A 27,200-nucleotide genomic window follows, 5' to 3' on the forward strand; every position below is an offset into this window, starting at 1 on the left:
CTGAGCCTCCAAATCCATGTTGCCCAAACTTTTTGAACAACAATTGTACTTTATTATAGATACTCTCTGCTAGCCCAAATAACAGAACATATTCAGTAAATGCCAAAGATATTTTGTCAAGAAAACAAGGTCTTTAGGAATTGTTAAGGAATGTGATCTCTGAGGTTTTGTTCTCTAAACGATGGATATTCTAAATTGGAATGAGCAACCTGAGTAGTTTAAGTAGAACCATCATTTGCATGATGAATTTCCCAAACCTTCAACATGAAAAGGAAGCTAGGTCAAGTTTGGAGACAGATTAAATAAGCTGCTTTGTATTTCAGAAAGTTCAAGAAGTGCTGCAGGAGCTGCAAGAGACATCATCTAATTGATAGTCTGAAGAAACAGCAGGATTTTGCTGACCTCCTCATTTGTACATAATTTGTACCTGTTAGGGAAAACCCTGATTCTGTTTTAGAAGTTTCTCTGGGCCTGTCTTCTATTAATACAGTTGTTAATCTCTATCTACTGCTTAGACAAATTTGAGGGTAGTCTTTGAAGCATAAGAAAAGTGATTTGCAATAGGATGTGTCTGAACTTCTCGTCCTTGATGGCAAGAACAGATTGTGTTAGTATTTCTAAGTGTCATTAGCTGTCTCAACAGATCTGCTTGAGAAATACTTCTGTCTGGATCTGATTTATGAACTTGAGAAGGTAGTTGGTTAAGAACTATACTATTGGTTTTTTTTCTTTCTGGAAGGAATATGAGAAAACTATTTACGATTCTCATTCTAGACTCAAATTCACAGCTAACTAGTCCTCTCCTCAATCTGCTAAAACCACAGGCTTGAAATTAAAGGTCCTTGGTATAAATAAAGCTTGTAGAACAAATTAAAATAGGAGGAAAGAGATCAGTCTTGTTTAAGTAATGACTGCATGTCTGGAGAGGTTTAACAAGACTGCAAGCAGAGATCATCAGGTCCTGGCAACAGTAGTCAGAGGATCAGTCTTAACTGTGAGACACTATCTAGACACAGATGACCTCCAGAACATGTCCAGATTTGGCAATTTTACGGAAGTACTCAGATAACGTAATACATATCTAAACCATTCAAACGTTTCCTTCTTTCTTCTATCTGTGATACTGAGCAGCTCCCACCCACTTGACGTTGTAGACCGAGTGATTCAGATCTATTGGCTCTTGGTTGTGGAAAAATCTGCCTCAAGGTCAGTTGTGGTTCATACCACAAGCAGCCATCCTTTCTTCACTCTGGCTAACCTCAGCCTGCTTTTTTAAATGGACTCAATATCCTTACTTTCAGCTGCATTTGGTTAAGGGTCTGCATAGAGTCATGTGCAAAGTATAAGCACCTCTGAATGCTCTGTGCATGCTGGAGCCTGTCTGTGAAAACTGGCCCCTGTTGGGCCCAAGCAGAAAATAAAGGAGGTGGCTGTGACTCAAAAGCCAGAAATACTGGGAAATACTGAGAGAGAGCCTAGAGGAGTCCATTGCTGCCACACTGATGGTAATCCTTATGATCACCTTCCCACCTGGTGGAAAGCAGCAAATGGTAACAGCCCAGAAAATGCTTCAGGCGTGTCAGAATTTTGAGTTCTACTGTGTCCCTGAACGTCTTTCCTGAAACTGGAGGAGGTTTTTTTCCTGTCCCCCCCCACCCCCTCCTCTGGGATGGTTTCCTGTACACAACAATCAGACTTTAGTAATTGCAACTTTTCTTTTTCTTTTCTGATTTACAAGCCCACATGAGGCCTTTTGCATTCATTATGCATGAACCAGTGTGTATCTGGGGACGCATAATGTTCCATCTTACTTTCTTTTTGCCCTTGCACTGAACAGTTTTGTTTTTTAACAGAAATGCCTTTTTCCTTTTGAGAACTCTCAGAAATATGTTCTTTAAGAGCCTCCTACATGGTATGTATTTGCCATTTGTAAACACAGCATGTCAAAGAATGATTTGATTCAGTGGTGAGGCAGCCAGATATTTGCATGTCATGAGGTCTAAGGGAAACAAACTGACCCTCAGCCTCCCCCATCCAGGCAAATTCTGATGGGACCCTCAAATAGCTCTGGCAAAGTGTTCTGTTTCTTTTGGACTTGATGGATGCTTGTTTCTGTGAAGACGTGTAATTATTTCTTCCTTTATTTTACTGCGCAAGTTACCGAGAGAAGCAGCTAAAAACTAAATGTGAGTATTGAGGCTTTTTTCCATTATTCCTTCATCTGATAAGCTTTAAACTTGTTAGTATAGGAGGTACTTAATTTAATGCTTTGAGCAAGCATGCAGGAAGTTTTTCCTCAGAAAACTGCTGAATAAATTAGATGCAGACTTCCACATATATATTATGTTTTTAATTTTGTGTACGTAAAGAGATAGAGTTTTTTAAAAAATTTAAATTAATTTTTTATTAATTCTTTCCATTGTAGTTAGTGGCTCACACACTAATTTGTGGAAAGATTGTCTGGGGTTTCCTTTCTAAAGAGATGAGGATGAGTTTTGTTTAACCCAAAGAACCATCCAACAAAAAATGTGTGCTTTTTCCCATTACATTTTTATCTCCTAGCAAGATTTCATTTGCTTTTGCAAGAAAAAATTCTAGATAGTGTCTTTTCTGTTAAGTCACTTGTTTCTAGCATGAGTACTTTTAACAGCTAATGTGAATTTTTCTTGATTTTGGAAGTAAAACATTTTCCGAGCTGGCTTTTATAAGAAGTCAAAATATTGCTGTAAACAATTATCATCTCCAAATTCTCCCTCCATAAGACATTTTGTGTTATCTTTTTTTTTAGGATCACAATTTTTTTGAATTTACATTTAGAAATTAAGTTTCAGATGCCTTTGTTTTTTGTTTGTGTTAATATTTTTCTTCTCTTTGTGCAACAAGTTGTTATTTGTACAGTAACAGAAGGAACTATAGTGGATTTGATACATTAACATTGTTACAGATTGCTGATGGTTAACCCATGTAATTTTACTGCAGAAAAGTCACTTTGACTCAAGGGTGTTTAACTGGTAGAATATTGAGATGACACTAACTAACTTGTAGGCTTAAAGAAAAATTAATTCAAAAGCTGCTTGAAAGAGATTCTGATGTATGCTCTCTCCAAATTATTTTCAGACAGTCATAATTAATAAAGCATGTATTTTTTGGTTGATATGGTAAGACATGTGTTCCATCAGCTCCGTACCGATAATCCCAGCTTTTTTCATTTCTTTTCCCTACCAGAATTTTATTTCTTGAAAGAACAGTTAAAAACTTTTAGTATTACCTAACTATGGACAGACAGAAAAAAATATTTTAATCAGCATGCTTCCAAACATCAAGCTCAAAACCAGAGGGTGAAACCCCAAACCTGTTCGAAGGCGCAGCCCTCCTGCCGACTCAAGCTCTTGGTGTTGTCAAGGCTTTTAGATTGCCTGGAGAGTAAATCCGAGTGGAGTTTTACTCCACACTTCCCTGCCAATTTAGGGTAAATGATGCTCATAAATTAATCATTTCTAGTTCAACTCTTCTATTAAAATCTCTAGAGCCCTAAGTTTGGAAGCTGGTGTACTGAAATGCTGCTGATGCTCCACTTGGGCTGCTGCAGCTAAATTCATTCTTTTGGGAATGGGGCATGCAGCTCTTATGAGAAAGGAGGCTGTGAGCTTCTTGTTTCATACATTTGTGTTTTCCTGTAAAATGTCAGAGGGATCAAGTAAGGACATTTCTGTGGAAATATGCAAACATGACTCCAAGGAAACAAATTAATAAAACCCCATGACAAAAATTCTGTAGCAGAGATAAAGGGAAGGACAAGACTCACAAAGGGAAGCTACACTTCCTTGGTTCCTTCACAATGATGGCTAAGTTTAATTTCTGGTAGAAGTCACCCTGGAGAGGAGTTTATATCTGTTCTTTAGCTAAAAAAGGTGCCTTACTCATTAGCTTCACCAGGTTTAAGCTAGTTTTTTTTAATATACCCATTCCCTGTTGCCATATAGTACATGTCAGCTATCATCCCTACTTTTTCCCCTTTCTTAAACTTAAGAAGTTTTTTTAATTCAACTTTACTTGTGCTAGTATGCTACTTTTCTTCCCAGCTGTGGCTGCCTTTGAATTTCTTCAAGGTCCATGTAAGAGGACTGGTTAATTCTTGCACATCTCAGCATAGTGTGGATAATGATCTGAACAGGCTGTCCTAGCTGGTCGCTGGCCTCACACTTGAGAGGCTTTATCAGTCAGAAAAATGTTAATCTTCCTGTAATGTGTCTTTGTGCATAGGTAGCAGAATTAATAGCAAGAATGGCCAAGTGCCAGAGGATGGTGTAGTTGTTGACAGAACATTTTGCATAAGAATATTCATCATAACCTCAGGGTCATAAAGGACAAACGCAAAGTGCGCAACTGGAACATTTTATTACTTTGGCTAAATTTGGAAGTGTTTTCTACCTCTAGCACTGGGAACAGTCCCGTTGGCAAACTTTGCACACTGCTTTTAACTATCCCAGGCCAGTGCCATGGATACAGCCTGATGAACCGACCCATCTCATGGCAAAGGTGCAGTGAATGGCTTCTTTTGTTCCCACTCACAAAGGTTTGCTCTCTGACCTTGAGGAATTCAATTACTTTGCTTTGACAAGTATTAATCTTTTCTGAAGAAAAGTAACTCACAAATGTGTTTTAGGATTACTTTATTGCTGTTGTTAGAAAAGCATTCTGAAACCTTTGAAAGGAAAGCTGTAAAATACCTCAGAGGTTTAGGTTTAATTCTATTTGTCAGAAGCTCATAACAGTATTGGGCTTAAACTTGCTATCAAGTTCACTCTTCTCAAGAGTTCTTCAGGTTTGTAGTTCAGCCACATCATGATTCATTTATATACTAAAAAGTGCAAAACTGTGGCATAATTAGAGTTCAAAAATCTAACTTGCATGGGAAAAAATGTTTAGAGTAAAAACTATTTCATGCTGGTCTTCAATTGGCAATCTTTGTTTAGTTCAGTGCTTGAAAGTTAAAGAGCATTGAGAAATGTTTCAAATTAAATGCTCAAACAGTCTGGGTTTGTTGGATTTTTTAAAAATACAGTAGCAAATTCTTAATTTGCTTGATCACATGCTTAGATTTTTCACTGAAAACTTTTAATAAATTTTACATAAGTTAGCAGAAAGGCTTTGGATTGTATTTTTGCTTGGTGCAGTTTCTGCCACTGTGTTGCACTCTCCCCCTCCTCAGATAAACCTTTTTCACCACAGCTGGTCAGGATTATGGTCTCTGAGCACCATCCTCTACCAAAATCAATCAAATCCATTCGAGGTTTGCAAAGGTGGTTGTTGCCACACTCTTCACATTGTCACTAGAATAAGTCCACATCAACCAGACTCTGCTGGTATCAGTGGGCTCACTGTTCCACAATATCCTTGAGTTAAATTATGTGTTCTTAAAATGTTCCTTAATGTCAGAAAGGAATTTCTTCATTCTTATCAAATTTCCTCCAGCATTCTAAGATTTAGTGGTGGGTTTTATTTGTCTGAAGCAAATGTTGACTGTCTTGGGTGTTCAGATAAACTTTAGCCTTAATTTTTCTTCAATCATATAAGGTCAATCCTACACTGGAACAAATTTTTAGATAGTGTGTATTTATAATCATAGAAAGAAATTCACTCTGAAGTCATGGTGCCAAAAACAAAACAACAACAACAAAAAAGACTTTTTCACATATCAGGACATTACAAAAATCCCAGCAGGGCAGTTACTGAAGGGTCAGTAACCTCACATCATAATAAAGAAAGATGGTCTACTAATTTTAACTCATAGCCACTTCTAGACTATTTTAAGTAGAAAATGTTTAATGTGTGGTGCAGAGACTTTAAGGCTTGAGGGAAATGCTAGGATACCCAGTCACAGTCTCATAATTGTTCTGCAGATTTTATCTCGCAAAAAGGCAGAACAGGTAATGTAAGAGTCACAAAGGCTTCAAGCAGGGGGCAAATGTCACTGGTGGGAAGCCAGGGCTGAATCTCTGTAAGGACGGGTCATTGTTGCTGCCACAGGATGTGAGGGATCAAGTTAAATCTGAGTCAATGCCATGTTATCCCCGTTCTTGTTTGACAGCACATTATCTACTCCACTGCTCAAGACTCCAGAGGTCTTTAAGCAACATTTCTTGCCTGCTTAATGGATGACGCACAAAGCCACATATTTAAAGAGCAAAAATAGGAAAACCACCAACATTTTTTTTCCTATATTTGTTCTAGTGACACTGTTATTTTTCCTCCCTGGTAGAGGACAAACAAAAAGCCACTTGATGTTCTTTTTTCTACCAGCCCCACTCCTAAAAGGGTTCTCCTAAAAATGTTCTCTGCCTTTAAAATTCCTTTTGTGAGACCAATTCTAAACGTGTTTTTACATTGTGAGTACACATATATCCTTTGATTGTGCTAGAATGAAATGTGCTGGATAACTATCAACAGTGAATGTAGGATGTGATGTAAAAGAATGTGTATATCTGAATATTTAATATTTTTTCCCTAGCCCAAAAGGTAGCAGCCTGTCCCTGATGCACCTATGTAGATAAACTAATAAGGCTTTCCTGTCCACAGTGCGTTTAAGGCACCCAGGGCAGGAAATAAAAGCAAAAAGTCACCCTGCTATAATTCCACATCACTGGTGGTATGCACACACAGCTGAATTGCACTATTTTGTAACTGCAACCATAGTGCAGATGCTGAGACTTCATAACAGAATTGTGCATAGCACTGCCCAATAGATAATAGCACACCAACCCTAAACTGCAAAATTAAACTCTAATCCAGAAAATATTAAATCGCCTGATTTGATATCCGTGAATAGAGATAAATTATTCAGTTACATAAATTTGCACATAGATGTCAGTGTTCAAAGTGATCTGTTTTAAGAGAAGACACAGCAAGTGGTCATGTAACACTTAGAGGGAAGTAGAAGGAAGGGAAACAAGCCTGTTAAAGAGTACCCACAGCATATTTTCATGTTGGTTGTTTGTTGTGAGCTCCCCTAGAAACCTTTCTCACCATCTGTCTCAGTTATATCATATAACCAGTTCATTACTGTAAAAATGGTACAATACAAAGAGTGACACTTCTTTCAGATTTTCTTACCAGCTTATATGCTTCATGGTCTGTCTACCTAGAAGATGCAATATCTGCATATGTATTTTAATATGCTTCTGCTGTTATTATTATATCTCTGTATTCCAAAAACAATGCAACTGCAGAGCATCATTAATGCTAAATATCATAACCATACCTACTGTGTTAATTGTCATCAAAAAGCCAGAGTCCATAGGTAGAGATCAGGCTGTTTCTAGCTCTCTTCAATGTTTCTGCCTACGCTTTCTCTCCTTGTTGCCTAGAGAAGCTGTGGATGTTCCACCCCTGACAGTGTGGATGGGGCCAGGCAGGATGGGGCTCTGAGCAGCCTGGTCTCCTGGGAGGAGTCCCTGTCCATGGCAGGGAGGTAGGAAATAGGTGATCTTTAAGGTCCCTTCCAACCCAAACCATTCCATTATTACTTGATCCTGCCTCTTGGAATTGCCCATCTTGAAGCCTGTTTTCTCATGGGATGGATTGGAGAGTGACACTGCAGTGGTCGCCCCAAATATCTCACATATCATGGGAAGACATTTGCAGGGCTACATTGGCAGTGGCCAGCATTTCTTAGACTGCACAGCAGTGGCTTTACAAACAGTGATTTCTGTTGGTGTAATAAGCAGCCTAGGGCTTCTCTACAGAGCCACATCACCCCTATTTTCAGAGATGAGCTTGCTGAGAAGGTGGCAGCCAAGCCCGAGGGAGCACTGCAAGCAGCAAAACTGGCCTATGGAATATTTGGCCTACAAACCAAAATACCTGGAAACAATGATACTTGAAGTAGGGATCTTGCATACCAATACTACTGACAACAGCCTTTGCTTTTCCTAAGCTGTAATGCCATCTAACTCATCACAATCTCTTAACAAGGCTGAGACTAGAACATTTTAGATTTGCTTCATTTTGATAAGGTGTCATCGTTTTATTAAAAGAGTGCTGTGTCTCAGTTTATCTTTTTTCTCAGGAAATTAGGTCAGGTTGGCATAGCACAGCTGGAGATAAGAGGAAAAACCACTGCAGCAGATGCTTGATTATCATTTGGGGGATTTGTGTTTGGGTTTGGGGAAGCAAGTATTTCTTTTTTTAAATTGGGTAATGAAAATCCTTTCCAATTTTAGCTTGTTGCTAGCAATGCTGCTGCTGATGATCTTTATATTTTTGTTAATTTTATTTCTTAAAGAAGTTCTAAGTAGGTCACAGGTTTTTAAATAACCCTTCTAGAAAAAGCTGTGCTGTGTAGACAGTTGTAGTTATTTTTTTTTTTAAATTATTGTAATTCATGTGATGCACCCCTTCTGACACAACAGAGTAATCTTCATCCACCTTGCTATTCCTGAAATAAAACTTAAGGGTAGGGAAATCTTGTCTCTACAGCTAGGATATCTGCAAACATGAGAAATTACATATTTTTTTTTGTTAAGACCCTAAAGATTACTATCAGAATCAGCATTCCCTATTGAAGTTCTGTTACTTCTTGTTAGTGGCAAGACTGTTTTGATCAGTGACCTCTGGGCACTCCACTCACCCTTGTACAACAGGCATCATTTCTTGTAAGTACTGTTTTCCCTGGAAAGATTTCAGTCCCTGAGTCAGGCTTGTGTCACTTCCAGGGAGGTGTGTCCCTGCCAGGTGCTGTCAGTGTATGGCTGAGATGCTGCTGTTTCCTTGGAGCACTTCTGCCCAGCTGTGCCGGCATTTTGTGCAGATGCAGAGATGGTTCCAAAGCGCTCCCCTGATGCTGCTCCCCACCAGTATCCAAAGGGGGCCTAGGGCAAGCTGGAGAGGGACTCTTCATCAGAACTGTAGTGATAGAACAAGGAGTAACGGGTACAATCTTTCAGTTTGTTTATTTATTAAACAAATAATTTATTAGAGACATTAGGAAGAAATTCTTCACTGTGAGGGTGGTGAGGCACTGGAACAGGTTGCACAGAGGAATTATGCCCCATCCCTGGAAGTTTTCATAGCCAGATTGGATGGGGCATTGAGCAGCTTGGTCTAGTGGGAAGTGCCTCTGCCCATGCCAGTGGAATTGGTACCAGATGATCCTTAACATTCCTTTCAACCCTTAAAATTCTCTGAGTCTATGATTTGCACATTAGGAATGAACTCACTGGTGGAAGTCTCAGATCAGGACTTCAGTGCATGTCTTCATTTGACATTTCCACTTTCTGTTTATTTAAACACTTTTTGAAGTATCATTCATGATTCCCTAATCATGGATTGTAGGTGAGTGTCAAGGCAAGACAGAGTACTTGGAGAAAAAAAAAGCATTTACAAGAGACCAATTTTGTTGTTATGAGAATGCCCCCACTCCTGTTCCAGTGCCTATAAAAGAATACTGAGGGTTTTTGGATACTTTTACTCTCCCTCTTTTGCCATTCAGCAGTGATAAATTTTCTGTGGTCCATCACATATTCACCTTGCAACTCTCCCTGCTGAACCTCATGAGCGTTGTCTTCCCACTCCTCCGGTTATGGGGAGGTCCCTCTGGATAGCAGCACATCCATGTGGTGCATCAGCCTCTCCTGCCACTGCCAGTGGTGTCATCTGCCAGTTTGCTGTGGGTGCCACTCTGTCCCATCTAACTCACCAGTTAATTTGAGTATTCTTTATCAGATGAGCCCTTTGTAACAGATGCAATCCCCAAACCTGTGTTCTGGTTCAATATGGGAGTACAACTAAGAATACTGACAGGATTTTACATTGAAAGTTACAACAGCTGAATTATTTCATCACTTCATTTTATTCATACATTTGACAGTAGTCAGAAAGGAATGAGCTCCATAATGACACAGGAGAAAACTCTGGCTCTACCAGACTGTGTGAAAACCTGTAAAAAATGTGGGTAAGAATTTTTTCAGAAAAAAAAAAAGGAAGAATTTAGATGACTACACCGTTTGAGTTTGTATGGTGTAAACAAAGCAGACAGCAATACCAATTAAGGAAAAAATTACAAAATTCCTGAGATGCTTGATTCCCTAGTTAAGCCATAGCTCTTGCCCTTTTTGCTTGTAGTCAGGGGTGTGTAAACACAGTACAATTCAGTACAAATTACCAGACCAACCTCTAAAATATCTGCTTTGCCTTGACACCCCACCAAAACAGTGTCACTTGTGGCATCCATCCTGGCTGCTTACAGGAGAATTTCAACAGTGAGAGCTCTGCACTCACTCAGATGCTTCCAGGACCTGATGCTGTATTACTGTCCCGTGCCACAGAGATTTGATAGTTCAGAGTTAGTATCTGTATCTTCTTTCCTGTAGGTTCTTGGCTTGACTTGATCTGTAATACATGCCCCCAGTTCCTATTGCTTCTCTAGCCATTTTTAGAAAAGCAAATATTACAGAACCTTTAATATATGTAAATGCATGAGACAAAAATAGAAATAGGGAAAATGAAGTCAGAAAATTCATGCAAATAAGGCAAATAGCATTAGAAGATTAAAACATGCACTTACCTGAAAATGAACAATGCCTACGGCAGCTTGCAGGGGTGTCCTCATCATACGATATCAAATTGTTTTTCTTATCCTTCAGTGCTGTTCAAAGGATTTTTTTCCCATCTATTTTTTCTTTATGCCTCTCTAAGAAGAAGTCTTTTTCCAATAACTGCGCGGTCTTAAAGAAAAAAATGATGAAGTTCAATGGCAGGTATATTTAGATTGAGAAATAGTCCATTAGAATTTCTACAAATTGAAAGATAGAACATTTTTATCTTTATGTACATATCTACATCCATATGTATATACTAATTAATTTCTGAGTAGTATGAATGTCTCTGGGCTTTTTTGGTTTTGTTTGTGTGAGGGAGATTAACATATATTTATAGAAAACATCAAGATTAATTATTGAAACATATATTAACCTTCTGGCTCTGCTTTTTAGCTCCAGTGAGGAAAAAAACATTCTTCTCCTGATGGTTCCATGTCTATCAGGATTCACAACTTCACAACCATGTTCTTACAGCTTTCTTCACTAGAAGTCTTCTAGTGCTCTGCATTTTATGGGAAATAATTTGACTCTCCAGAAAGTCCCTGTCCTAATTTGTTGTAGCTAAATTCTATCTTAATCTGCTTTAATAGCAGGCCAGCTCTCTTTTCTGTATTTTCATCTCTTTTATCATTCAGTCCATGAAACTGCTGCATTCTCAAATCTGACCCCAGGGACTCCAGTTACAATATCCTCACATCCTCGGCAACATCTCTCTGCACCTCCTTGGAATATTCTTAACATTAAAAATGATACCTCATATCCCTGCCAAGCAGGTACATAAAAATCAACAGTATTTAGCTTCCTATTTAAGATGTTCCAATTTAAATAATAAAATCATCTTTTCCCAAGGAATGGCAACATTGCAGTCTTTTCCTGTGCCTAGGACTCGAGCTAGCAGCTGGAATGCAGGAGTCAGCGTTTCATTCCATGAGAGTGAATAGCATCAGATCTCCAGAGATTTCTTAGCTGACCTTCAAAACACAAAGTCTAGCTTCCAGCAAACTTAAAGTAAACATATTTCTCTAGAGATTAGGATCAAAGCACAAGAAAAACATTCTACTTCACTGCGTGGCGCTCGTACCATTACTTATTTATTGGAGCAAGGATAAGTGGTGCTGGGAGAGACGAGATTCACTTTTTTTGTTGCATTTTCTAATGGTAAAAGTAGTTCTCAAAGGTTACCCATACTTTTTGCCAAAAGAATTGCAAAAAATCTTCATTCTTTTGCTCACCATTGCTATTTCATTCCCAAACATGGTCTTTTATGATGATACAAACTCTGAAGACTGTCTGAAGAGAAGTTTTGGGCAACTTTTGAGCATTACTAGAGAAGCAGGCCAAGGACACCCTCAGACTTTGACTCTGTCTTGGGGGTACTGTATTAAGTTCTCGAGCAACAACTCTCATCAGTAGAAAAGGAGCACTTTGCTCCCATATCCATATAGGAGTTTAGGAGGATAATTACATTGCAAATTCAGTAGTTCTGAAGTATTACAGTAGTGGATCTTGTTGGTGCACACAGCCTGGGCTTCCTGGATCAGACTGACTTCCTGGGGGGAAAAAAAGCAATAATCAAGAGAACTGCTTTTTAAAGAAAATTACTTGGAAGGCAGAGTTTTTGATAACTTAAAAACCTGATTGACATTCATTAGAATGAAAAACAGAGATGTTTCTACAGATATTTGTTGGAGAGCTTTGTGCAACAAAAATGCTCTATAAGTAACAAAACTTTTCATAAATACCCTGTTTGGATTTTGCTGTTGCCACTTTTAGGCCGAGATGAAACTCTGTCAGGAATCAGGAGTACTGATCCAGCAGAGAGGGCATCAGAAAGGTGGTTCACTCGGGGTTATCCTCCAAGGCAGTTCATTACTTTAATTCCACTAAAAAAATAAATGAAAATCCTCTGAAACCCAGTTTCAAGCCTGTCCTGTGATCTTGACTATGGAGCACAGTTAACTACAAACACTCCTTGACTGTGTCCTTAGACACCAGTTTATACTTCTTCCCCCACAAAGAGCAAAATGCACAAAACTTAACCTTGACTTTGGTCATGACTGTGATTGTGCATTAAATGCACTGAGCTCTGCCTGGTTTTATGTCATGTTCTGTAAATGTACAAGCTGATGGATGCAATTTTCTCATATAAATGGGTTTATTTGCTACACATTCAAATCTCTGTTTGATCTTAAGGAAATGGAAGTCCTGATTCAAACCCTGTTATATTATTTTTCCAAGGATATCACATAAAACACATCAGAAATATTTTTAAGAAAGCATGTTTCCCACTGATCTGGGTTCCAGATTGTTTTATTTCCTTACTACACCCTGTCTTGGCTGACAGGGTGTAGTAATATTAGAGGTAGTAAGAAATAAATATATCAATTCAACTCTAAAGATTTTCAATTTACAGGAGCAACGAGTTTTCCGATCAAGTCATTACTTTTGGTCTGAAATTAGTATGACAGCCTTGCTCTCTGTCCCCTTTCCACTGTTTTACTAGTACACCTCCCAGAAGAGATTAATTAATAAATGCCTGAACTTATGCACAGGTGCCAGTGGAAACCTGCAGTAATTGTTTTTTTTTTCTCACAGCTCAAACAACCATTTTGGTTTAGAGCTTACTGAAGCAAAAACCCAGGAAAAAGATTTTATGCCTTTTTAAAGCTGAACCACGGGTATAAGACAGTGAGTGCATAAAAAAAAGTATGAGGGTGTAACTCTAAGTGGACTAGATGGAGGCTTTGTCATGGCTAAGAACTCCCTCAAATATTGTCTTCTGTTTGCTCTTCCTTACTCTCAGGTTATGCATCTGGTTAAGAGGAACTAATTTGCCCTGTTTTTCAAAGTGCAAAAATTTCAGCTGCCCAAAGTCAATGGTACGTGAGAGATATTTTAGGATATTTTAGGAGACCTTCCCCAGTCATTTTCAACTCCTCTAAAATTCATGATTGCTGGTGCTGGCTGCAGCTACACCCTTTGGGTTTAATGAAGAGTGCAACCCAACGAGCCCAGCAGATGTTTTTGGGGTTGCTTCACTATGAACTTTTTGGTTTCTTCTTCCATCATTTCAAGAATCAAGACCCAATTTTAGCAAAGTGATGATGATCCAACCAGCAATAAGAAGACTGAAATAGGTCTTCATCTCCACAATCCTTAAAACACTCACTATTGCAGATCTATAAGCAGCTGAGTTTTGGATGCTTGTCCAAGCCTCTTTAGCCTGAAAAGCTGAAGGATGGGAAATTCATACAACTGACTCTCAATAGATTTGTGGTATTTCCTGCACTTGTCTGGCACAGAAATATAAACTATTTCACATTATTTTGGTACTGCCAATGCGGAATCCAATATAGAAATAAAGAAATATGTAAGGAAAAACAATCTTTTCCAATAACAACAAGGAAAACTTTTTTTGAGTTCTGATTTTGCTTGACTTATTATTTAGTCTATTTTTCTTTATATTTCACTCTAGTGTTCTCCAGAGGTATTTGTGTGACCTTACAAAGCCACCAAATATTAGCAGCACAGTTGGGATAATGCAAAAAACAGTCATATATCCTGGAGTCCCTTGTCTTCCTTACATTGGGTCAGGTGGATGTGGGGGTATTTTGAAAAGAAAGGAAGGAGCAGAAGGACAGGAGTATTAAGAGAAAGTCAGGAACACACTACAAAGTGCCTGCCTCTTCTCTTTGGCCTTTTAACTCCTCAGTTGGTTTCATTTCTGAAGTATTGCTTTTATCTCCATTACCCAATTTCTGGATGAACCACATCTCAGAATCCAGTACATAATGCTCATAATGCCAGCAGTTTTACGTAGAGAATGTGAAGTTGGCTTCATTTTCAGGTGTCTGACCTGAAATAGTGTTAGAATAAGCTGAAGCAGCCCTCTTGCTCCCAATCATGTAGGTGATACAATTCACAATGTATATTGTTAAAGGCTACCATTTTATTGTTGAACAAGCCAGCATTAAGAAATCCAGGGCACTGCAAATGACCGGGAAATGCCTGTCCAACTTTCACAGGTAATGCAGTGTTACTTAGTCTTTGAGCAAGCACCATGCACTGAATTGCCCAATTTTCCCATCTTTTGCAGAGCACGTGGAGGGCCCCGGCAGGATGACCAGCAGCCACACAGACTGCCATTTCTGCCTGCAGTCTCTCCGTGGCAGGAAATATGCACTAAGAGATGAGAATGCTTACTGTGTCCCGTGTTATGACAGCCTGTATGCCAACCCCTGCGAAGAGTGCAAGCAACCCATTGAGTGCAGCTCCAAGGTAAAGATTTAGCTTGCACTTTTTGTTCCTTGTTAAATTATACACAAATCCAATTTCTTTCGTGGTAGATGTGATACCCACCCCTTTGCATATCCCTGTATCACTGAAGAGACTTAAGCATAGCTGTTGTACATCCACACACAGCAGAGGGAAACAGTGCTATTTTCCCTGAATAGGAAAGCTCTGGGGTCAAAGATGAGGAAATCTGCACACACATATACCCACGCACACAGCAAGGCTGTGTGGACCTCAGCTGGGCTCCATCCTTCACCTCCATCCATCCACTGGCTGCAGAGGCTGCACAGTGCTGGGGAGGCAATGGGGTGGGTGGTGTAATTCAGTGTATCAGGTTATTGACACCTTGGAATTTCTGAGACGTTCATTGAAAAAATATTTTGAGCATTGAATAAATTACTTTTACTGTAGGTGTTGACAAGCAGATGCCAAGCTGAGAAGACAACATGTTTATAGTTTGCATATTCTCTCTCTCTCTTTTGGAAATTAGGGGTTTTTTTTATTTCTGCTTAATTCCATGCTTACCTTGCTCATCTCACAGATGGTGTATTAGTGGCAGTTTTCTGACCTTGTCTTTCCTTTCACCTCTCAATTTTTTACAATATTAATTAATAATTCAGGTCCCTCTGTGGTCTTTGACAGGGTTTCTAGTACCCTATACTTTAATTTAGAGGACATATACTTGACATTGAATTTTAAGGTAAAATGAAACCTATCAAAAAGCACTTGTTTTGCCAAGTCCAGTGTGTACTGGCCACCTTCTCCCCATTCTCTCTTTGCCTATGTTCCTTAGAAATAAAAGGACAGAAAGATATTAAAATAAACCTCTTGGAAGGTTTTCCCAGCCCAAGCACTTCAAGGCACACAGTCTACATACAGGAATCATCCAAGGGAAATGCTGATTTGGATGAAGACACTCCTCAAAGTCTCATCAGCATTTCACCCACACCAACGTTGAATCCATAGCACCAGTCAGATTCACCAGAACACATGCTTTGAGTTCACTTAATTTCACCTTTAAAACCAAAAATTAAATCAGTGACAGGATTACTATTGAAGATCATAAACAAAAAGCCATGTCTTTGGGCTGAGTGGAAGGAAAAAATAGGAGAAAAAAGCAGACATGGTAAGAAAGGAGCGCACCTGGCTAGAGACATCTAGAAAAGTGGCACACAGAGATCTACAGCTGATTGTCTCATCTCTGCCAAGGGGCTAGAGCTTGGTTTTCTTCCTCTCCTCCTCACCCAGTCCTTGCCTTGGGCTGATCAGGGCTGACAGCCTAGTTCCTGCAAGGTTCAGAGTGCTAACTAAAGCAAATGAAAATGCTAAGTGCTCAGCACCTAATGAAACGAAGCATGGTATTTCTTTTATTTTTAGCTCTTTAAAAGGCAGAGACATGATCAAGGAGAACAATGAGATTGGACTTGTGCCCTTCTGTGTTTCTTACTTATAAAAGAGCCCTGGAAGGGTTTATTTTTTAAGCTGGGAAGGTTTTTTGGAGGTGCATTTTTCCCTTGTTTTTCTAATTGTGGGAAAATTAAATCTGCTGTTTGGTCTTTTTTCAAATTCTTAGTCAGAATCTCATACATATATATTGTTAGCTCTTTAATCCCTTAAGCCCACTGACTCTTAAACTTTTTCCTGTCAAGTTTTCAGGAGGATTTATATCAGATGTAAACAAAAGCAATGACTTTTTTTTTTTTTTTTAATATTGCTAATAGTCATTTTGTTCTCAATGAGATTTTAATTGCTTGTTTTCTGACAACTATTAGAATGATGTTATGTCAGCTGGAAGAAGAAATAGTAACATTGAAAATACATAAGGTTCACTTCAAATTCTATAGAATATGGGCTTCTTCTCCAGTGGTCTGTGCACATTAAAAATGTTGATCACTTGTTTCTCCTTGAAAGACAACTGTAGTATATAACATGATTCTTCCAGTAAAAACATACCTCTGTGTTACATAAGGAAGGACATTCTGCCAAAGCAGCTCCTAATGGCCTCTGCAAGAGATCTACACAACAGTCACAATGTCACAACAGTGACATTGAGCACCTGCACCTTTCCTGAGCACACTTCTTGTTGGATCCGCCACTGCAATGCTCTTCCTTTTTCGTTTTAGTTCTGGAGGGAACTGAAGGATAAAAGCACTGTAAATACATGTTTTCACTAACATGAACTTATTTTCTCCAAGGATCTGGCCTACAAAGGCCGCCACTGGCATGAGAGGTGCTTCAGGTGTGCCAAGTGCAGTCGCTCACTCGTGGAGAAACCATTTGCTGCCAAGGACGAGGTCTTGCTGTGTACTGAGTGCTACTCTGATGAGTATTCATCCAAGTGTTTTCACTGCCAGAAGACCATTATGCCTGGTAAGACAACAGGGGCCCTTTGCTGAGAAATGGAACCCCATTTTTAATGATACCTTCCTCCTGGAATAACCAAGCTACAAGGTCCTTGACTTTCAGAACAGCTTGGAGGTGACTACTCTTCCTTTGTGTGTAGCATTCTCTCATCAGAGGAGAGAAGGCAGGCAGAGACTTCTGATCTACCACTGACAGGTCTTATGAATCCTTATAAAAATATTAAGAGTTTAGTCCAGGGTAAAATGTGTTCATGTGATGTCCTTGATTCTGTTGCAGTTCTTAGGAAGCATATCCCACTGTGAGCATAGGTAGACAAACTGAGCTATTGTGAGCAGAAGTGACACATTAGACAAGTCATCTGCATGTTTTCCACATTGAACAGACCCTGTGCTTGTGTTCTTTATACTAGTGCCTTCACTCAGAAATATGTTTTGTTTAAATTGTCAAAACATGACAATTTGCTTTCAAATCATTAGCAGCATTTTTACTAAAATGAATACAAGTCCATTTTACAATATTGTCCATATTTACAATAGGCTTACTTCCTGCCATTAGCACTCTTGAAAATTCTGTACTTTCCACTAAGCTGCTTCTCAGCTTTTGATTGTATCTGTTCAGGACACACTCTAGATTTTTCATTTCTACCACATCAGTAAAGCTCATACAGCAGAGTATGACCCAAAAGCTGCCTCTTCACTGGCATCTGAGAGGAGCCACAGCACCATTTGTTGCAAAAGGGAGCTGCTTGCTTAGGAAAGTGGGTCCCTAGCTTTTGGAACAGAGAACGTCAGTAAATTTGGCAGTGACGTTAGAATTTTATTTTTCAGTATATCTTAATGCCGAACAGTAAGATCCAGGCTGTGCAAAATTATAGTCTTACTATTGGTACTGGATTAATCATGTTGTATTCAACCTACAACACTAATTTGTATTTTTACAGTTTGTTTCCTTTTCATTACAAGTAAAATCTGCATTAGTGGAAACAAATATTGTAAAAATGCAGTTGTGTTCATTTAAAGGATTATAAACTGCTTAAATTGTACATAGTTTATGAAAACCTTGTCAAATAGGCACACCTCACAGATGGGATCAAAAAAGTGCCAGAACACACTTAGGTTTGCATCATTATCTTCTGGTGTAAATCCATGCTGCTTGTTTTGTCACAGAGTCTAAATCCTTGCAGCAAGTGCCCGAAGGTGTGACAAACATTGCAACGGAGGCATGGGAATGCCAGCCAGTCTCTATATCATTAACTTCCTTCTCATCAGCTTGCTAGCTCTGTATTGAAAAGACCTAGTTGTGAAAGACAGTGAAATTGCCTTCTGATCACTGGGAGGAAGCTGCAAGCCTTTTACGTCTAAATACAACCAGTAGTTTCTCCACTGGCCTCACAGATCAGGAAACGGGTGCAGTGGGATTAATCAGATATATCAGCAATTCTCTTCTTCATGTGGAAAGGATGGAAAAGCACCTTGCACCTCTCTGTGCAGTCTTATGCTACCTACAGATAGGAAGCTGAGGATGGAGATCCACTGGAAAAATTGCTCCCAGATATATGTGCATATCTTAGACTTACGTTTCTATATCAAGATAGGACACCTGTACACAGAGATAAAAGCCCTGAGACTCTTCTGACAAACATTTAACTGAGTGACTTTCTGTCCCTGTGCCATATCAAAAGCATCTAGTTAAACATGATAAAAAGAATTGTTGGTCTAGGACAGAAATGGTGAGCTATAGGAGAAGTCAGTGTAATGTGCTATATCACAGAAAAAATATTTACTTTTAGAAATTTAAACTGATTAAGATACATAATGCATTTATAAGTGAAGGAGCCTTAGTTTAAGAAAGATACAAGACAGGACAATAATAAATATACTAAGCATCCAACAAATTAATTTCTAATTTATAAAATTGCTGTCTACCTGAACATTATCACTGAGTTGGCTGGTTTAAGAGAAACTGAGCAATTTAAGCATAATCACAAAAAACCCCAAAAAATTCATATAAGAACAGACTCTAAAAATCACAGCTTAGGCAATTCAGCACATCTTTTGCCAGATGAATATATGGCATTGAATGTGCTCTTGAAATTTCAAGTGCATTCTTAGAAGCTCTATTAAATTGAAGATATTTTCTTGGGTTATTTGATGCTGAGCTAGAAGGCTCAAAACCAAGAGCATTCCCAACAAGGCTATATCTGAGAGGATTGTTCACTTTGTTTTTTTTCAGGTTCACGTAAAATGGAATTTAAGGGAAGTTCCTGGCATGAATCCTGTTTTGTTTGCCAGTATTGTCAGCAACCATTGGGAACAAAACCATTAATCACCAAAGACAATGAGAATTACTGTGTGCCCTGTTTTGAGAAGCAATTTGCTCATCATTGCTATGCTTGCAAAAAGGTAATTAAACACACAATGCAAATAATGCCCTAGTGAGCCAATATTGCTCATGGGAGAAAGGGCTGGATGGTGTGAAATGTGTGGTGAACTAAGAGTAAGATCAGGATCTTCCCAATGGCACTGGACACTGAAAGGCAGCTGTGACAGTGTCTGCTGTCCACTCTTGTTAATCTAAGACTGATTAGATCTGAAAGAATCTTATTTGCCAAAACAAATGCTTTGGGCTTCTTCAGTTATTGATTGTGATTTTTAGCAAAGGTTAAATGGAAAGTTATATAAAACCCTTCTTTCCTGAAAATCTCTGATTTTGCTTTTGTAAACATGCATCTCTTTCCATCATTTTTCAGATATATTCATATGCATAATTAGCCACCTGAAACGAGCAAATTATCCACAATCTTGGCTATTTTTTCTTGAAAGGTATCAGGCAATTAGCAGATCAAGTAACAATCAATTGTGGTAACACTAGTCAGGAGTCCCACTGATGCAATATGTGATGATACCCTTGTGGGTACCAGAAAGCTTGATTTGATTTCTTTTTTCCCCCAAGCACAGATAAATCAATTCTTCCCTCCCTTGATTTCTCATGTTTTAAGATTGTCTCTTGTTGATGAAAATACTCAAAGCATCACACTATTCTAGTGTGATACTTTCCTCTAGGGAAATGTTTTAAGCTGTTTTTTAGGGCAGAAATTTACTTATTCTTTAGTACCTGCATCACTCTGGAAGCTTTTTTTTTTTCCACTTCATCAAATAACTTATAATTTCCTGTAGTTATGTAATTATTACCTGTAAATCTCTACCTCTAACAAAAGCTTTTAATTTCAGGGAAATATGCTGCCTACTTTTTTCTTCAGTAGCTAAACTTTAGAAAGTACTTTTATATATTCCCAAGTCTCTACATCTAGCCTTTTACTTGCATTAAATGAACACATGGCAATTATAGTAATTATGCTCAATGTTTATTACAGGCATTGATATTAGCACCACCTACATGAAATAATCAGGATTTGCTGCTTAAATATTCCAGGAATGCAAATAGTCCCCCTACATAATAGCTGAAACCATTTTATTTCTGAAACTTGCATCAATTCCCATACATGAGAATTGAGCCCAAATAGATTAAATTGCCAAACTGGATCTTGAATTTTTGTCAGCAATTTTTAGATTTTAATGGAAAAGCAAACATAACCACAAAATAGCCCAAAACTGGAATGTTAAAGGGATTGGAAACTATTTAAATATCTTTCTTGCTTGACATGAGCCCATATTATTCTTGATTTTCCTGAAACTGTATTCCCCGGGGAAATTTGATGATACCACTATTTTTACTTAGTTTCTTCAACTTTTTCTCCTCCTATTCCAACAGCATTCATTCATTCATTTATTCATTCATTCACTCATTCATTAATTCCCTGTCATGCATGTGACTTGATAGTAGAAACACTATCTTACAGCTCATCTTTATAGAAATTTTTCTGTACAATCTCTCACAAATTCTGTGAAACCAGCTTCTTGCCACACATATGGGACCCACAGAACAACTGGAAATTTCCCTCTTCAGAAATAACCAGTGCAGAGCTGTGAGTGTGTTGTTGGCAAAGTTGATGACACTGATAAACCTGATTTTTTTTCTTCTTCTGACTGTGTAGCTCTCCTTTCTGTTTTACTTCTGTTTCTTTACTGTCTTTCTTCCTATTTAAAATATTGTTGCACTTGAGAGACAGCAAAATCCTGGTTGGAGATTAACTGTTATCTCAGCATCAGTTCTGTCACCCACTGCCTATCACTGAGAATTTCTCTTCTGAGAGCATGCCTGATTCTAAACACTTATCTACAGTGTAATAGAAAAATTTCATTTAAAGATAACATACTTATTACAAATTATGAGGTTATTGTGGTAGGAAATTGAAAATAACAAACCAATAGCGCATGGAATTCAACTGCAGATTAGTTAAATGGATAATCCAGATGAAAAAAAGTTGATGTGACCACACTTCTCTTGTGCATGTTGGAAGAGAGAAAACAAGTGGAAGTACTTATGAAGGATTGGACAATCCTTCATGATCCACACCTTTGTTTCTTTGCTCTGCCCCTGTTTGTCAATGCATTAGGTTATAACTTCTGGAGGAGTGGCCTACCACGACCAGCCTTGGCATAAAGAATGCTTTGTGTGTGCTGTGTGTAACACTCAGCTGTCTGGACAAAGATTCATTTCCAAAGATGAGTACCCATACTGTGTAGACTGTTTCAGCAAATTTCATGCCAAGAAGTGTGCTGCTTGCAAGAAACCTATTGCAGGTGAGTTTCATCTTCTACAGGGGGACCAGCCAGAAATGGATCATCAGTCTCCTCTCAAAAAAGACTTTCACTTTAGAAAAAAACCCGTTAAAATTACTCCCATCATAATGAAAGACTGAATGAGTTAACTATCAGAGAGACTCTCTCTGTGTCACATGTCCTGTGTCTTGCTAGGACATACTGATCACACATGTTCTCTAACAGATGAAGAGTGGTTTTATGTGACCAAAGGCATTGTTTGATGAATTTTTTTCTGTAGAAAATTCCTCCTTAAGAATATTTTAAAAGGTGCTTTTTTTGCTCTTCCCAGGACAGTACACACAAGCCCCTCTGTGATTTCTTCGGTTATGTTTTTAAATGCAAATGTGATCAAACTGAACACAGATTAACTGCCTGCTGGTAAGGCACACCTGTCAAATTAGAAAGCTTGCCAAATGCAGCAGAGCACTATTTCATGAATCTTTGTATACTTATATATGATTTATAATTAGACATGTATGTCACTGGTCTATGATAGCTGGAGTTTTCTGAGAGCATTTGCTGGTATTCTGCACTTTAATCCTGTTATGTGTGGAGTCAGCTGTTGAAAAGTACTTCCTTATTCTTACAGGTGCATGCTATATATGTCATTGGACAAAGAAATCATTGAATACCCAATCCCATGTGCATGATTTAAAAAATACCCAAACTACAAAACAACAGCAACAAAAAAGCATCAAAACTATTCAAATTCCCCCAGTCTTCAAGATTTTATTTCAGATAATTCTGCCAGGAATCCCATTCTCTGGTAATTTCCAAATGAATCCATCTTGAAGAAACTTAATTATGAAATTTCATTCGGAGTTGTATAGAAACTATACAAATAATGCAAATAACTTCCATGAGAGTTTGTTGGGAAGATCAGCAAACCTGAACAGACATTCTGATAAACCCACTGTGTTCAGATCTCATAATGGGATATGCAAGCAAGTGACTTGTGGCTTTGCTTGAAATATTTCCCACTGTTTAAATTTTAAAGATATTTTTCAATTCAGCCCATAAAGAATATTTCACACTATGGATTTTTGTTCATTTTTCCGTTCGCTGTATGAATTACAACCAGATCACACATCAGAAAGTCATCTGTTGCATTACTGAACCATGTCCAGAAATACTGGATTCAGATCTTCTTTTTTTTTTTTCATACTCTCTTTCAGCTCTTGGAGGTGCCAAATACATCTCATTTGAGGAGCGCCAGTGGCACAGGGAATGCTTTACCTGCGTGAAATGCTCTGTCTCCCTGGTGGGCCAGGAATTCCTCACTCGGCAGGATGACATCCTCTGCCACAAATGTGGCTCTGCTTCATAGTTCTGTGGAAAGCTGTACAGCTGCAGTATTTCTCACTCTGTAGCAAGGTAGTTCATAGGTCTGCTGTAAGAAAACCAGATAAAAGTACTACAGTTATTTCGTCATTCAAGTAACTTTCCAACAGCAGTTTAAGCCAGTCATAGTTCTCAACTGTTTATAAACAAAAATTAAACAACTGCCCCATACTGGTTAATGAAACAATGCAGAAAAGATTTGTATATATTTTAGCCTAACTCCAGTATGTTTTCCTTGTAACACACTGCACTCTGCTGTTAGAAGCTTAAAAATTTATCTTTTATCACCTCTGAACCAAAAAGGATTGTGAAACGTCTGTTTGGCATATGAATAATGATGAGGCATTAGCACTGACTCACAGATGCAGATCTTGCTACAGAATGCTGGGAACAAGCATTTTTCTCTTGGATCATAACATTGAAGAGAACACCTTGTAAATCTTATATTCTTCCATACTTTGGGCAAAAAAGATGCTGACAAAGCAGGCAGAAATTGTGAGTAGGAGATGCTTTCACATTGAGGAGCGCAGTCAGAAAGGTCCATTCCACAGGCCAATTCAATGGGAAAAAGGTCACTTTCCTTCCCTTAATGGGATTGCTACCCAAAGAAGTCACCCAAAACACTAAAGCACAGGTCCTTTCCCAAAACTGGGTAACTGCACTTAATTCTTTAGGCATAGCTGCTCTAGAACATAAATGAACCCATATTTTCAGCCACTGCAAGAGGTAAGGAATGCCCAAGATTGAATAGTGCTGATGCACATTTTCCCATAACGAACATGCCTTAAGACTTTGTTTCACTGTTTTTGCTATACCTTCAATACAGGCCTAAAATATACTTTTTTATTAGTTGACTGAAGAGCCAAATCATAGTGCTCCATTTAACCTTGTACTTTCCTTCATTCAAAACTGCTTTGCCAGCAACTGAAGCCCTGTTAAGGACCTTACCTGCTTGGTCTTTGATTCACAGTTCATTCCTCTACTTGTAAATTCCTGCATGTGGACAACAGGCTATCAACTCTCCAGAACCAATTCCTGATTCATTTCACCATTAGCCACACGTGTTTTTTAACAGTATGTCAAGAATTTGTAATTGTCATTGCAAGTTGGGCAGTGCTTGCTTGCAGTACAGTAGTTAGTTTCCAAGTAGCCAGCATTTATTTCTGCTTGCTGAGCTCCAGCACTCAAATGTCTACTATTAAAGACCATCCAGAACTGAGTTACAAACATCTATCTGCCTCCTTCTTCCACAGTGTGTGTTGCAGTGGCCTGGTTCCTGTACTGGGCCATTGTGGATGGAGCAGTGATGTCAGGAACAGCAGGTTCTGCCCTGTCCAGCAGAGTCTGAGTCCTCATCTCGGGTGTCCTTAAGTCATTCTTCTTCAGACTCGGATCTGGAGTTATTTGGCTGACTTGAGTGGCCTTTATTCACATTGAAGACAGCCATTATTTTAGGTAGAAAAGTGGAAAAAAAAGGAAGGATATGTGTGCATGGCTAAGCCAGAGCCCAAGTGCAGTGGCATAAAATCAATATGGATAATGATTGACCAATGAGTACATAGAAGTGTGTTGTCAGTCGATAAAATATTGATCTTTTGCTCTATGTGGTGTTAATTTTTGGTTTTCATTTTCTTCTTTCATGGCAGCTTTTATTGCAGTCTAGAGTTTGATTAGTTTATGTTTTTTCATTTTATCCCAGCTGCTTCCTTTTCTATTTACACATCTCCCATGGCTGACACAGGTTCTTGGTAAGGCTTAGATTCCCATAAATAGAATGTGCTTCATTGCCTTATATATATAAATATATATATACACACACAAAACATAGTGGTTCACAGTTATGTATCATGTTCTAAAAATTTTCACTGAGATATCAGAGATAAGTAAATGTTAATGGTTTCAATTTTTTAAATTAAAATGATGAATCACAATATTCAGGCTTGTCTGTGGGGTGTACCTTTTGTTTGTTGTGTGAAATTACATTCAGCACATCTCAAGAATGTAGTTTGGGCCCTTTATTCAGTCTCCTCTGAAGAATCATACATCTTAATTACAAATTGATGCAGGAATTATCAGGCAGCCTCCTAAGACATGAGAGAGTCACAGGTCAGACACACTGATCATGATAATCCCAGTCTTCCAGCCTTAACATTTAGGAAAATTAAATTCTTCTCTGACTCATCAACTAATTATATTTTTAGAAATACCCACTGAATTACTTATTTCTTCTGCAGTAAATACAGTACAGTCAAACCTGACACTGATCATTTTCACTTCAGAAAAATAGTAAGAAATAAATGTGATTGCTTTAAATAGTCAGAATAGAAGTTATATCAGATACAAATTGCTATTTCCTAGTCTCTGTCACCAGCTACCAATGCCTAAATATAAGTACAGTGATACTCTGGTGGTGGGCTGATCCTGGCTGGACACCAGGTGCCCATGATAGCCCCTCTATCACTCCCCTCTGCAGCTGGACAGAGAAGAAACATTCCTCAAGGATTGTGGGTGTAGATAAGGAGAAGAGGGATATCTTTCAGCAATTACTGTGACAGGAAAACAGTCTTGACTTGGGGAAAAAAAAATTATTACCAATCAAATCAGATTGAATAATGAGAAATAAAATAACATTTTAAAACCACCTTTTCCCCAACCCTCCTTTATTTTTGGCTTAACTTCACTCCTGAATTCTCTACCTGCTTCCCCTCCAGTGATGCAGGGGAAGAGGAAATGGGGGCTGTGGTCAGCTCATCACACATTGTGTCTGTTGTTCCTTCCTCCTCAGCAGGAGAGCTCCTCACACTCTTTCCCTGCTGCAGCATTGGAGGGAATGCCATGGGAGAGAGTCCTCCATGAACTGCTCCAATTGGAGTGTCCCCCACAGGCTGTAGCTCCTGTGTGGGATCCCTCACATGGAGTGCATCCCTTCAGGAAGAGGCTGCTCCAGCGAGTCTCCCATGGGGTCACAAGTCCTGCCAGCAAACCTGCTCCCGTGTGGGCTCCTCTCTCCACAGGTCTACAAGCCCTGCCAGGAGCCTGCTCCAGCACAGGCTCCCCACAGGGTCACGGTCTCCTTTGAGCATCATGTCTCTGGCATGGGATTGATTCTCTGGGGACAGAAAGCTGATACCAGCTCCACCATGGACCTCCATGTGCTGCAGGGGAATCTGCTCTGGCACCTGGAGCACTCCTCCCCCTCCATCTTCACTGACCTTGGTGTCTGCAGAGCTGTTTCTCTCACGTGTTCTCACTCTTCTCTTTGGCTGCTGTTTCCACAGCCATTCTCCGTCCTCCCCTCCCCACCCTTCTCCAGTCTGTTATCCAGAGGCTCTGCCACCATCCCTGATGGGCTCAGCTGTGGGTCCAACCTGCAGCCAGCTGGCACTGGCTCTGTCAGGCGTGGGGAAAGTTTCTGGCACCTTCTCACACAAGGCTCTCCCAGAGCCCCTTGCTAACAAAACCTGCTCACACGAGGCCAAGGGAACTCTGCACAGTTTGGGTCTTTTATACTTTTTGTAGATGAAACCGACTTGAAAAGGTGCAGAGAAGGGCAGCAGGAGGAACAGTGTGTCTCTGAGGAGGACTGCAGATCATGAAGGGGATAGGTGGCTACTCTGAGTCAAGAGACTACATTTGGTTCCAGGACAATGACAACTAAACTCCTCAGCATTGGAAACTGGAAATCAGGAGGTGATGTCTGCTGCTTTCCAGAACAAAGAGGGAAACAGCCACGTGGGCAGTTTTAAAGTGATGCCTGATCGGTGTGTGTTAAATGTCATATAGAACATGATTGCCTGGTGTAGAAAAACAATGAGAAAAAAATCAACCTGATTATCAGCTTCAGTCTGTGTTGCTAACATTGGATTTACTGCAGGATGAC

General features: G+C 39.1%; 1 protein-coding gene across 1 annotated transcript; it reads left to right on the forward strand.

Moving 5' to 3' along the window:
* Window positions 1-1,725: 1,725 nt before the first annotated feature.
* Window positions 1,726-25,253, forward strand: FHL5 (four and a half LIM domains 5). Its single transcript, XM_036381424.1, has 6 exons — window positions 1,726-2,186; window positions 14,695-14,876; window positions 17,087-17,261; window positions 19,488-19,657; window positions 21,772-21,958; window positions 23,155-25,253. Exons 2-6 carry the CDS (start codon window positions 14,718-14,720, stop codon window positions 23,304-23,306), a joined length of 843 nt encoding a protein of 280 aa, XP_036237317.1. The 5' UTR covers window positions 1,726-2,186; window positions 14,695-14,717; the 3' UTR covers window positions 23,307-25,253.
* The last annotated feature ends 1,947 nt before the right edge of the window (window positions 25,254-27,200 follow it).

This window comes from Molothrus ater, chromosome 3 (assembly GCF_012460135.2).
Source record: "Molothrus ater isolate BHLD 08-10-18 breed brown headed cowbird chromosome 3, BPBGC_Mater_1.1, whole genome shotgun sequence".
In the NCBI taxonomy this organism is placed as follows: Eukaryota; Metazoa; Chordata; class Aves; order Passeriformes; family Icteridae; genus Molothrus; species Molothrus ater.

Excerpts from the sequence above, each read along its gene's own strand:
- FHL5 (XM_036381424.1), top strand. The coding sequence starts at position 14,718 with ATGACCAGCAGCCACACAGACTGCCATTTCTGCCTGCAGTCTCTCCGT. Across the intron at positions 14,877-17,086 it reads CCATTGAGTGCAGCTCCAAG|GATCTGGCCTACAAAGGCCG; the intron begins GTAAAGATTTAG and ends ATTTTCTCCAAG. Across the intron at positions 21,959-23,154 it reads TTGCAAGAAACCTATTGCAG|CTCTTGGAGGTGCCAAATAC; the intron begins GTGAGTTTCATC and ends ACTCTCTTTCAG.